Below are 12,146 nucleotides of genomic sequence, written 5' to 3' on the forward strand. Positions count from 1 at the left end.
CCTTTCTCCACAAAGTCGACATTCCGTGATGTCACAGAAGCGGCTGTGTGACAATGCATCTGATCCAAAGGCCTTTTAAAGAGTTTATTTAGCTTAAGAAGTGGGACAATAATCCCAACGCCTTGAGGAACACTTCATCAATCAGTTTATCATGAACATTGAACCACATTTGGAGATACACCGTTTTCACTGAACAGGAAGGGTAAGAAAGGCGCCAAAGTGATGAGAAATAGAAATGTGTTGGTAATCCCAGTGGTTGAGGTAAGAGAAAGCCTTATTGTGGCTCAGTGGGAGCTACAGAACGTCATGTTTAAATGTGTAACCCTTTACGTAAGAACTGCTTCAGAGCAGATTTTAATGGAGGGACTCAAACGAACAGTTAAGATATCAAGGAGATTATGTGAACCCAAACCGCTGCTCGGACAATTCTCAGGGGAAATGCGAAAAATGTTCCCACCATACCAGTGTGCATTCCTACTGAAAGAGAGCGAAGAGAGAGGCCGGCCCTGATGTTTGGGATTGTCGTCACGGCGATTGAACCCGGACACACTCGCGCTGAGTCAAGTCGCGGCTGATGAAGTGGTGAAACTTGAACGAAGCCCCGCTCGCGTTTACGTGAGAGGTAAACAAACAAGTTGGAGAGGGCTCGGACGCTTCCAGCTGAAATACATCAGGTTCCAACCTGCCGAGCCTCCACCAGTCGCTCCTCCACCACGGCCTTTTGTAAAACCTCCCCTGTCGTCCTGGAGAATGTCTGTGCAAACACAACCGCCGCCCCGGCTGAGCTTCTCATTAGTCAACGTGACACAGCCCCCCCCCCCCCCTCCCCACCCTCTCTCTTCGATGCCCACAGAGAGAACCAGCGACGGTACGGCTCATTTAAACAAAAAGAAGCAATAAACACGACACGGTCTGCAGCAGCTCCGGGCCAAATTTGGCCTCGCTCGCCCCTCTGTGTCGCTGTTGTCAAAGCAACGCTGGTGCTCCAGCGGGGGGCGATGCGTGCAGCAATGTTTGCCCAATGTCTGCCGCTCGGATAAAAGATGATTGACAGCGGTCGGCATGAAATTGTCTGAATTGTTATTGTCGTCACGTCAACGTGATCGGATATCACATCTTATCCTTCGATGTCAAATGCCTGTGAAGAATGGACACTCCGCCGATCGGGGCCTGAGGACTGAGATCCGTTCGTCGTGAGATGAAACCCAAACCGTGGGAGTCTCTGGCTGCCCTCTGACCCCCCCCCCTCCCCCTCCCCAACCCTGAAGCTTCTGTAAAATGAACCGTTCATAACTCGTCCATGCATGCAAATCTCCCTGGCAATTCATAATTATTTGCTGGAAACATGAGACTCCAAAGGGCCAAAGGGGGAGGTTTGGATGTGAAGGCAGGAGGGAGATCGACAGTAATGTCTGCAATGGTCACAACCTTAATTCCTTCCCGAGAAGCCCTTCTCTCTGGTCCCTGCTCTGGTTTTCATCTGTAGTTGTTGAGTGTGATCGGATTTGTTTTCTGTGTGTTTGCTTTTCATGACATCATATGTTACACACCGAGGCGCTGGGGAGGAAAACAAAAATGAGGGAAAACAAAACTGACACTAAATGATCGCACGTGCATCATATGCAAGTTACAATAATCACCGGTAACCTTATTTTGCTTTGGGTTATTTCCTATCCAGCGTTGCAGAGAATGTTTGACAGTGTTTAGAGAAGAATGTGACTTACTGGAAGTCGACTGGTTTGAGTGGTAGGAAAATGTGGGCAATTAAAGTGAGAACCTGCCGAGTTGGAGCAGTGGTGGAAACGTTTTTGAAAGTGAGGTGAGGCCCGATGGGAATAATTCATTTCCACCCAGGTGCGATCGATGAATGTAAAAGGTATCGCGAAACACACCAAACTTAGTGAGATTGAGCAAAACAAACCAAACCGAACCTCTCCGGTCACAGTTTTACTTTTCAAAGAAGCCCTTGTTGGTGATCACTGGACCGCCGTTCGCTTCGTTTCAGCCTGCGATGACGCCCACTGGGGGCCGGCCTGCAGCCTGCAGTGCAAGTGTGAGAACGGCGCCGCCTGCGACCCCGCCAGCGGGACGTGTCAGTGTCCTCCGGGCTTCGCGGGACGCCACTGCGAGAAGTCGTGCCCGGACGGCAGATTCGGGACGGGCTGCAAGCAGGAGTGCAAGTGCGGGACGGGGGGGTCGTGTGACAAGGCCACCGGAGAGTGTTTGTGTCGGGACGGATTCACGGGGACTTTGTAAGTGCACAAAAACAAAAAATATCCACTTTTAGCAATTGTGATATGTTTGATATTTCGAATGCTTTGACCTAAATGCTAATATCATAGACAGGAGAAATGGTATTTTTAATGTTTATCGTGAAGAGTTGAAACGACACCGTCTACTTTAAATGAGCCATTTTTAAAGTACGTATATTTCATTATTTAATTCAGACACTTGATACTTCACTTAATTACACATCACGACGTTGCACTTAGTGAACCTAAGTTCCTCCAGAGGTCTCTCTCCGTCACGGATCCGTCAGGTCCCACCAAGTTTTTGGTTTCCAGAGCTTTATCATCCATGAGTCATTTGTTACGCCCCGTTTTTAGTCGTCTCTGAGGATGAGTAAGCGATGAAAACTCCTCCCAACAGAGTACGGGTGGAAACTCTTCCACTGCGCAATAAGAATGGCTGCTTGGCAACAATTGGATAAAGCTCCTTGATGAATTGTGTATTTGAAGTATTTCCATGCTATTTCACCCCTGAGGCGTATTAGAAAAATAATATATATTGAATGTTTTAGCCAGAAAACCTGATTGGTTGGAGACACGTTCCAAACGTTCGATGATTCCCACAAAGCTGCTGAAAGGCCAAATCCTCCAGTAATCAGAGTATTGCTGCCAGTTTATTTGACCTGATATTTGCTTAATGCGGTTGCAAAATAGTTGTTTTATTACAGTATAATAGTAGGGCTCTCTCAGAAGTCAAATAAGGTAATTTAGTCTGCATACAAATATATTTTTTTAAATGAATGCAAAAGAACAAATATACCAGCATTACATTTATACGTAAAGTATAAAAAGTAAAACCACTAATTTTCCCCAAATTACACATTTTACATGTTATAATTGTTGACAGTAATGTCAACATCACTTTAATGTTGCAGCTGTCAATCAATCTCATTTGGACCAGTGGAAATAACTATATTTGCCTTTGAACTGAGGTGGAGTAGAGGCGTAAAGTAACATAAAAACAAGTAGAAGAACCTCAAAATCTGACAGGAGTAATTTTGTAAAATGACGAGTCGAATTGTGTCATTGTCTGATGAACATTTCAGAAACAGTGGTAATCCTATCCATACTAAAACTATCTAACACCTGTAGGCTGATGATTGAAAAACTATTTTCATAAAGAACTCCCAATGCTTATTTTGTTATTTTTCTTCCTGAGGAATGCTCTACGAGGACATGTGTTTTTGACTAAAGAGGCCTGTTAAGCTGTTGTTAAGCATCAACTCCGTCCTCTCTCCCCCAGCTGTGAGAAGTTGTGTGCCCAGAAGTGTCAACCGCGATGCCCCTGCCAGAACGGAGGCATCTGTAAAGGCAAAGGGATCTGCGATTGCCCTCCTGGCTGGACGGTACGTTTCCGGGTCAAAGGTCGACCCACTCGTTATCTGAGCAGTTCGCCTGAGTTTAAACTGTAACAAATGTAAAAAAAAAAAAAAAAACATTGGGAGACTTGCCGAGGAGAAGAGATTGTGATCTCATCAGGGAGTCACCTTACCAAATATTCAGTAATATTGAGTAACTGTGAAAGTTGCATATTTGGTTCGAGTTTTTTTAATGATGCATTTGGGTTCACTTGGCATTTTTTTTCCACCTCAATGTGGTTTTTTTTCCCCGTTGCACCACAGGGTCCAGTTTGCACAGTGCGATGTCCAAAGGGAAGGTTTGGACAAAACTGTGCCCAGGAATGTGTCTGCCATAATGGAGGCAAATGTGACCCTGAAACTGGACAGTGCCAGTGTACTGAAGGGTTCACGGGTAACAGGTGTGTGTTTGTGTGTTTTTTTTCTTGTGCGTGTTCCTAAAATTCAACATCAGCAAACACAACCATTCCTTTCTCCGCTCTAAGAGAAGAACAAAAACCTAAAACTGTCTACGGACTTGACATCTCAATTCGGTATTTTGTCATCCTCATATATTTGATGTCCTTTGGCATTAAAGCAGCACAGCCCAGCTGTGTTGCTTAATACGAGCATTCTGTTAGCACTAAAATATTGTCTTGAATGCACAATTTGTAGTCATTAAACTGTAAACCATTGCAACTTTCTGTCAAATAGATTTTCCGTTTTTTACGAAACAAAACGGAAAATTAGATTAGTACTCCACTCCAGTACTTCCATGTGTTTATCCAACCTTCTGTGTTGCTGCCCTCAGGTGCAACGATGAGTGTGCTGCAGGCACTTATGGTCAGGACTGTAAAGGTGTGTGCGACTGCGCCAACGGCGCGCGCTGCTACAACATCCACGGCGGCTGCCTGTGCGAGCCGGGCTTCACGGGTCCACACTGCAGGGACAGAATGTGCGCGCCGGACAAATACGGCATGCACTGCGAGCACAAGTGTCTCTGCCAGGAGAAGCAGACACTCAGGTGAGCGGATGTCCTCGGGTTGGTTGAAGCAATGCGAATGTCTCCCCTGGAGGCAGAAAGCATCCAATTATGGATGAGCCACATCCCAGTGAGCACATGCAGCCAAAGACTCAAAGGTTCTGGTTGTGTTAGCTCATCACTCCTCAGACGCCCGCTCTTATTGGCTAAACAACATTTGCGCTGCTTTGAAAGTGGGAAAAGTTAAATCAAGACCGAACTCTTATAAACATTTCTAATAGAAGCATACGTCTACACGCAGTTTAAATTAAGCATAGCGCGTCTGCTTCAGAGTGGAAGAACCTTTCAGCTGCTCAGGCATCATACTGAATCGAGCTTTATTCGCCAAGCTTCGACCTGTTTTCACACTACACACCCTGTTAGAGTCACACAGGTGTTTTCTTCTTCTTGTGGGCATCAGGTACCCAGTGCATACTATTTACATTGAGCCCCAACAGTGTTCATCCAACCGGTAGCATCTGGCAGTCTAGCGCCGGCCCTTCCTCACTGTTCCTTTGTCATTTTCCTGCTGATTTAATCACACTTTCCTTTTCGTTTTTTGTTGTCCAGCTGCCACCCGATGAAAGGAGAGTGCACCTGCCAGCCGGGGTGGGCGGGGCTGTTCTGCAACGAGACCTGCGCCCTCGGCTTCTACGGCCCCGGCTGCCTGGAGCCGTGTCTGTGCGTGAACGGAGGGGTGTGCGACGTCGCCACGGGGGAATGCCGGTGTGCCCCCGGGTACACGGTGAGTGGTGAAGTTCAGCATTGTTTATTTAGGATTAAGGGATTTTTCTTTTCACTTTCTGTGCTCAGATGTAGTGACCTATTTCATTGTATATTTGTCTCACCTGTAGTCTAGGTTCATCATTAAAGTCAATATATTTTATATTTTTGCAGGGGGTTCACTGTGAAAATCTTTGTAAAAGTGGCACCTATGGCGAGAGCTGCTCCCTGGAGTGCTCCTGTGAAAACTTTGTTGACTGCTCGCCCATTGATGGGACTTGCTTCTGCAAAGAAGGTAAAAGAATAATCACACAATCGGGGCCCCTGTGAAAGAGGAAACGTTCGACTTCCCGACGGACTAATGAATCGGGGTGATCGGTGAAATGACATCCTATTAAAGCATGGCTGTGTGTCCTTTGTGTGTCTGCAGGCTGGCACGGACCGGAATGTTCCACCCCCTGCTCCGAGGGAACCTGGGGCCCAGGATGCAACACCACCTGCCACTGCGCCAACGGGGCAAAATGTCACCCTGCAGATGGATCCTGCGCCTGCACAGCCGGCTGGCAGGGGGCGCGCTGCGACCACTCGTGCCCGGTAAACGTCTGATTATAACAAGGCTGTGTAGCTTTTGCTATTTGTTTGGGAAGTGGTACAAAGGAGAGCACCAGATAATCTAATATTTTTTTTATTGTTTTTGAAGGAACAAAAGCATCTTTAAATACATATACAAAACGACATGTTTCAAGAAGCTTTGCTATGCTCACCACAGACACAAAGTAGATATTCCTTTAATGAAACTTAACCTCCAGCCAACCAATAGGTTAACATTACATCAATAAAAGCTACAGAAAGAGATTTGATCAAAAGAATGATAAACTGCAAATGGTAAAACAAGATATAACTTGATACTAAGACATTAAAAAAAAGACATTTTTGCACCAACGATGCTTGTTTAAAGGTAGAAAATATATGTAAACATTAGGGCTGTCAACATAAACGCATTAATCTATGCTATTAGTGTGGCCAAGATTAATGCAACAAAATATTTTAACGTTATTTAACGTACCTTTGTTTACTTCCGGTTTACTTCCCGTAGTATACCGGAAGTTGACCGCGGAAACGGCCGTTAGCAGCAGTCAGTTACGTCGGAGAAAACAAGGCGGTAGCTCAAGATGGAGAGAGCTTTTTGCATCGGAAATAAAACAAACAGAGGCGCGACATACAGTGGAGAACAGAAGGGGGGTGAGTGGCAAACGGACCACTTAAAGCACTGCTATGCTAAGCTAGCTGCTAGGCTAAGCTAGCTGCTATGCTAAGCTAGCTGGAAGAGCTGCTAGTTCAACATGTTCCACCTGATGGAATTCTGCCTCCGAGATGATCAAATGTGTGTAGTTTTGTGTTTAAAATAACATTAACAATTAAACAGTCTAAAATACACGTTTTCTAAAGTGATTACTCATCAAGATTTACTCTTTAGTTTAACATTGTAACAACAAGAACAACAACATTCATTAATCGCTATTGATCGAGATTAATGCATTTCAAAATGTGCGATTAATTAGATAGTTTTAATCTATTGACAGCCCCATAAAACTAAACCTAGTGTGTATGCATACTATAAAACAATAAATGTACACAGTAGTAGGGTGCCATGTTTCACTGAAACCGTTTGTCTCCCAAAGCAATAGAAACGCTCTTGGACTAAAGCCACAACATTGCATGAAAACATATTGTGCTTTGTAAAATAATAATTAGAGAGGAAGATGAAGAAAGATGAACGTTTGTTCTATTCAAGCTGAGTGGGAAGATGAGGTATCTTTGATAAGATGCAAACGATAAAAGGGGAATATTGTAGTCTTCAGAAACGCTGTCCAGCTTTTTATCCCTTACCTCCCCCTGAGTATGTTTTAATCTGCGATTTGGACACGTGCCCCTCTTGTCCCCTACATGCCAACTACACCCCCCCTCTCCCCCCACCCCCCCGCCGTACTCCCGCCTGTGTCCATACAACCACACATTGCCAGTGTAGTATTAAGTCTGACTCTGACCGGGCTGGCCGAGCGTGGAAGAGATTCCCCTGACGGTTCTTTGCCCGTTGGCATTTGCTCACATGTGCAGATGGGCACGTTTGGGCCAAGCTGCCTGAAGAGGTGTGATTGTGTTCACGCCGACGGCTGCCAGGCAACAACCGGGGAGTGCCGCTGTCTGCCAGGCTGGTGGGGTAAGTGATGACGTCCTGCCGGTGTCGCTGCCAGCTAGACTTTGGTAGGACAGAGCTAATGGGGTCCCAGGCTTTAGCCCGCTGTGACTGTCTTTGATCTGCTCTCCGACTAAAAGACATGAAATTAACATGGCGACTTTCTACTTTCCTGCACCTGTGCATTTTCCTTTTTTAAAAGACGGGGAGTGCATGACAGTCTATATATTTCATTTGAAAACTATCCAGCGCTTGAGGAACTATATTTAAATATTTTACTTAAGAAGTGGAAATACTGCAATAAAAAAACTCAAATAATGATTCTTTATCCCAAATCACGTGCAAGAGTATAATCATCAAAAAACACTTACCGATGATAGATGATGGCAAGCCGGATGCATTTTGAATATTGAACATAACGATGAATGCATGACTGTTACTTGGAGTACTTGATATACTTGAGTATATCTGCATAGTGGTACTACCATTTGACTTGAATATGAATACTGAATAGTCCTGTACTCTCTTCCTCCAGGTCCCCGCTGCAGCGAGCCGTGTTCAGAGGGCCTGTGGGGGCGCCACTGTAACCAGACCTGTTTCAAGCATTGCCCCAACAGCGACACGTGCTTGAGGGAAAACGGGGCGTGCGTGTGTCGCCATGGCTACTGGGGGGTCACCTGTCAGAACAGTGAGTGCTGCTGTCAGCCAGCAGAGAGCAGAAGTGTCCCAGGGCCGACTTCCGCTTCGGCTCACTCCGTGTGCGCTTCTTTCCCAGAATGCAGAGCGGGCACGTACGGGGACCAGTGCGGTGAGTCGTGCTCGTCCTGTGGCCAGTCGTACCGCTGCCACCACGTGACAGGAGAGTGCGATTGCCCCCCTGGACACACTGGACCCAACTGTGATCAAGGTGGGCGTTAACATCATCAGTAACACACCTCCACACATCCAATCGGCACGGATGATTCTTCACACGGCGTCGTCTTGTCTTTTTTTTTTGTTGCAGTTTGTCCGGTGGGCTACTACGGCAAACAGTGCTCTCAAGTGTGCGTCAACTGCGCCAACAACTCCACGTGCGACCACCGGGACGGTCACTGCGAATGTCTGCCCGGCTGGACCGCCACTGACTGCTCCAAACGTGAGTACGGCGTCGCACAGCGAGCACACAGGTGCACCTTCTGGAGGACGTAGGAACGAGGCCGATTGCTGCGTAATTCACAACGATCCGAGAGGGAGACCTTTGGTGCTGTTGGAATGCAGGTTTTATGGGTAACAGCAAGATATTGAGAGGGTTAAGGGTTTTTGCTTTTTAAAGAATTTTTAAATCTCAAAGTCCAGTTTTACATATTTAAAATCGCTCGCACAAAGACATTTGTTTTATTACCCTACATGAAAAAGAAGAACCCTCCCATCGGAGAAGGGCACCCGAAGGATAGAGGTCATTTTGAGAAATGAAAAAAAAAGAATTTGATTATTCGGGTTGTTGTACTTTTATGTAGATTTTCTAATAAACAAATCGTCTAATTGTTTTAGTTCTACACTCATATATTCCCTGTAGAATTTAAACCATCAGATGAAACACAACAAAATACTGACGACCCGGTTGTCATTTTGTCAGCCTTGTTCTCGCCGTGGGGCCTCATTGTCTGAACCATCATGACATATTTGTTACATCGTGCATAATGGGAACCTTGTGTCTTCCAGCCTGCAGTCCAGGACATTTCGGTCCATTCTGCACTCAAACCTGCTCCTGTCCAAGCAACCTCGTCTGTGACCGACACACCGGAGACTGTGTGTGTGAAAGTGAGGGAGAGGACTGTAAGCAAGGTGTGCATAAAAAAACATGATGTCATCTTCTCCTTGAGAAGTAGTGGATACATATACACTCACCGGCCACTTTATTAGGTACACCTGTCCAACTGCTCGTTAACACTTAATTTCTAAGCAGCCAATCACATGGCGGCAACTCAGTGCATTTAGGCATGTAGACATTGTCAAGACAATCTCCTGCAGTTCAAACCGAGCATCAGTATGGGGAAGAAAGGTGATTTGAGTGACTTTGAACGTGGCATGATTGTTGGTGCCAGAAGGGCTGGTCTGAGTATTTCAGAAACTGCTAATCTACTGGGATTTTCACGCACAACCATCTCTAGGGTTTACAGAGAATGGTCCGAAAAAGAAAAAACATCCAGTGAGCGGCAGTTCTGTGGGCGGAAATGCCTTGTTGATGCCAGAGGTCAGAGGAGAATGGCCAGACTGGTTCGAGCTGATAGAAGGGCAACAGTGACTCAAATAACCACCCGTTACAACCAAGGTGGGCATAAGAGCATCTCTGAACGCACAGTACGTCGAACTTTGAGGCAGATGGGCTACAGCAGCAGAAGACCACACCGGGTGCCACTCCTTTCAGCTAAGAACAGGAAACTGAGGCTACAATTTGCACAAGCTCATCGAAATTGGACAATAGATTGGAAAAACGTTGCCTGGTCTGATGAGTCTCGATTTCTGCTGCGACATTCGGATGGTAGGGTCAGAATTTGGCGTCTACAACATGAAAGCATGGATCCATCCTGCCTTGTATCAACGGTTCAGGCTGGTGGTGGTGGTGTCATGGTGTGGGGAATATTTTCTTGGCACTCTTTGGGCCCCTTGGTACCAATTGAGCATCGTTGCAACGCCACAGCCTACCTGAGTATTGTTGCTGACCATGTCCATCCCTTTATGACCACAATGTACCCAACTTCTGATGGCTACTTTCAGCAGGATAATGCGCCATGTCATAAAGCTGGAATCATCTCAGACTGGTTTCTTGAACATGACAATGAGTTCGCTGTACTCAAATGGCCTCCACAATCACCAGATCTCAATCCAATAGAGCATCTTTGGGATGTGGTGGAACGGGAGATTCGCATCATGGATGTGCAGCCGACAAATCTGCGGCAACTGTGTGATGCCATCATGTCAATATGGACCAAACTCCCTGAGGAATGCTTCCAGCACCTTGTTGAATCTATGCCACGAAGAATTGAGGCAGTTCTGAAGGCAAAAGGGGGTCCAACCCGTTACTAGCATGGGGTACCTAATAAAGTGGCCGGTGAGTGTGTATATATATATATATATATATATCTTCTACTTCCTGTTTGACAGACTCTGTGAAGTCAGGGAGCGTGATGGTCCCCCTGCCCCCCGGCGAGAGGGAGTCGTGGGGAGCCATCGGCGGCATCGTGGTGCTCGTCCTCTTGGTGGTCCTGCTGCTCGCTCTGCTGCTGCTGTACCGCCGCCGGCAGAAGGACAAGCAGAGCAACACGCCGACTGTGTCCTTCTCCGCCGGCCGCACCGTCAGCTCCGAGTACACCGTTCCAGGTATAACTCAACATGACACTTGATTCGGCCTGAACGGATTTGGTACATTTCAAAACTCGACTTCGGGACAGGTAGTTTGCATGTGACGATATTTGATCTACATATGTGTCAGAGGATCAAGATGGGTTCAAGGTACAATATTTAATGATCATTGTTAGTGCTCACAAAGTGGTGGTATTCCATTTTAAATGGATGACCGCTGTTACACGTTACATCATCGATATGCTTGTCCAATAAAGTGAAACGCGAAAGTGTTCCGTTTTATCGACCTTGAGGTCGTTTCATTGCAGCAGATGTGACTGCATGCGTTTGTTTTGGCCTGCAGATGTCCCTCACAGCTACCACCACTACTACTCCAACCCCAGCTACCACACGCTGAGCCACAACAGGCCTCCACTGCCCCACCTCCCCAACAACCACGACCGCACCATCAAGGTGAATGTTGCATCACTTCTGTGATCTAATACTCCAGGCACTGTGATTCATCCAGTCAACAGCAGATGTTTTCGGAAATAAGGATGAATTGAACCCAACGTGCGCAGCCTTTCTCTAAAAACATTTCCAATGGTTTTACCGTCGTCTCCGCCCTACAGAACACCAATAACCAGCTGTTCTGCAGTGTGAAGAACATGGAGAGGGAGAGGCGGGGCCTGTTTGGGGTCGAGAGCAACGCCACCCTGCCCGCGGACTGGAAGCACCACGAGCCTCGCAAAGACTCAGGTCCGTCAGGATTAGCATTCAGACCCGCGGCAGTGTACTCAAAACGAGAGGATTGACATTTACGAGATCGCAAAAGAGGATCTGTGACACCTGCCGCTAATTTACTTTACCCTCCAAAGGATATTCTCATTCCGGACAGCTTAGATGTATCAGAAATATTGTTTTATCAGACTGGAGCAGTGTTGATGGAGGCGATGCAAGACGTTTCCTTGCGTTTGTCCTCCAGCATCTCCTTTTTGGACAGAAAAGCGTTCTTGTCCACACGGCACATTTGATGCGAGACCATAAAAAAACGATGAGGGCTTCATAAAAGGTGCTCGTTGAATCGCGCCCACCTGCTGTTGATTTCGCCGGCCTCCGAAGCAGATTATCTGCCTTTTGATTAGTTTGCCATGAATGAAAAATAAGACGCCAGGTTTGCCTTTTATTGCTTACAGGAGCTTTTGGAATCGATCGGAGCTACAGCTACAGCGCCAGCCTCGGGAAATACTACAACAAAG

General features: G+C 46.5%; 1 protein-coding gene across 1 annotated transcript in view; it reads left to right on the plus strand.

Annotated features, from left to right (window-relative positions):
- Nucleotides 1-12,146, plus strand: part of pear1 (platelet endothelial aggregation receptor 1) — a 34,487-nt gene that overhangs the window by 19,918 nt on the left and 2,423 nt on the right. The window contains exons 6-21 of the mRNA XM_037454552.2: nucleotides 2,006-2,252; nucleotides 3,532-3,634; nucleotides 3,911-4,047; nucleotides 4,437-4,649; nucleotides 5,217-5,391; nucleotides 5,544-5,664; nucleotides 5,800-5,963; nucleotides 7,488-7,590; nucleotides 8,102-8,254; nucleotides 8,342-8,473; nucleotides 8,570-8,701; nucleotides 9,268-9,390; nucleotides 10,711-10,926; nucleotides 11,252-11,361; nucleotides 11,520-11,646; nucleotides 12,084-12,146. Of these exons, the coding sequence (XP_037310449.1) occupies nucleotides 2,006-2,252; nucleotides 3,532-3,634; nucleotides 3,911-4,047; nucleotides 4,437-4,649; nucleotides 5,217-5,391; nucleotides 5,544-5,664; nucleotides 5,800-5,963; nucleotides 7,488-7,590; nucleotides 8,102-8,254; nucleotides 8,342-8,473; nucleotides 8,570-8,701; nucleotides 9,268-9,390; nucleotides 10,711-10,926; nucleotides 11,252-11,361; nucleotides 11,520-11,646; nucleotides 12,084-12,146 (2,319 nt within the window). The remainder of the gene's footprint in view (nucleotides 1-2,005; nucleotides 2,253-3,531; nucleotides 3,635-3,910; nucleotides 4,048-4,436; nucleotides 4,650-5,216; nucleotides 5,392-5,543; nucleotides 5,665-5,799; nucleotides 5,964-7,487; nucleotides 7,591-8,101; nucleotides 8,255-8,341; nucleotides 8,474-8,569; nucleotides 8,702-9,267; nucleotides 9,391-10,710; nucleotides 10,927-11,251; nucleotides 11,362-11,519; nucleotides 11,647-12,083) is intronic.

This window comes from Pungitius pungitius, chromosome 11, assembly GCF_949316345.1.
Source record: "Pungitius pungitius chromosome 11, fPunPun2.1, whole genome shotgun sequence".
Classification (NCBI taxonomy): domain Eukaryota; kingdom Metazoa; phylum Chordata; class Actinopteri; order Perciformes; family Gasterosteidae; genus Pungitius; species Pungitius pungitius.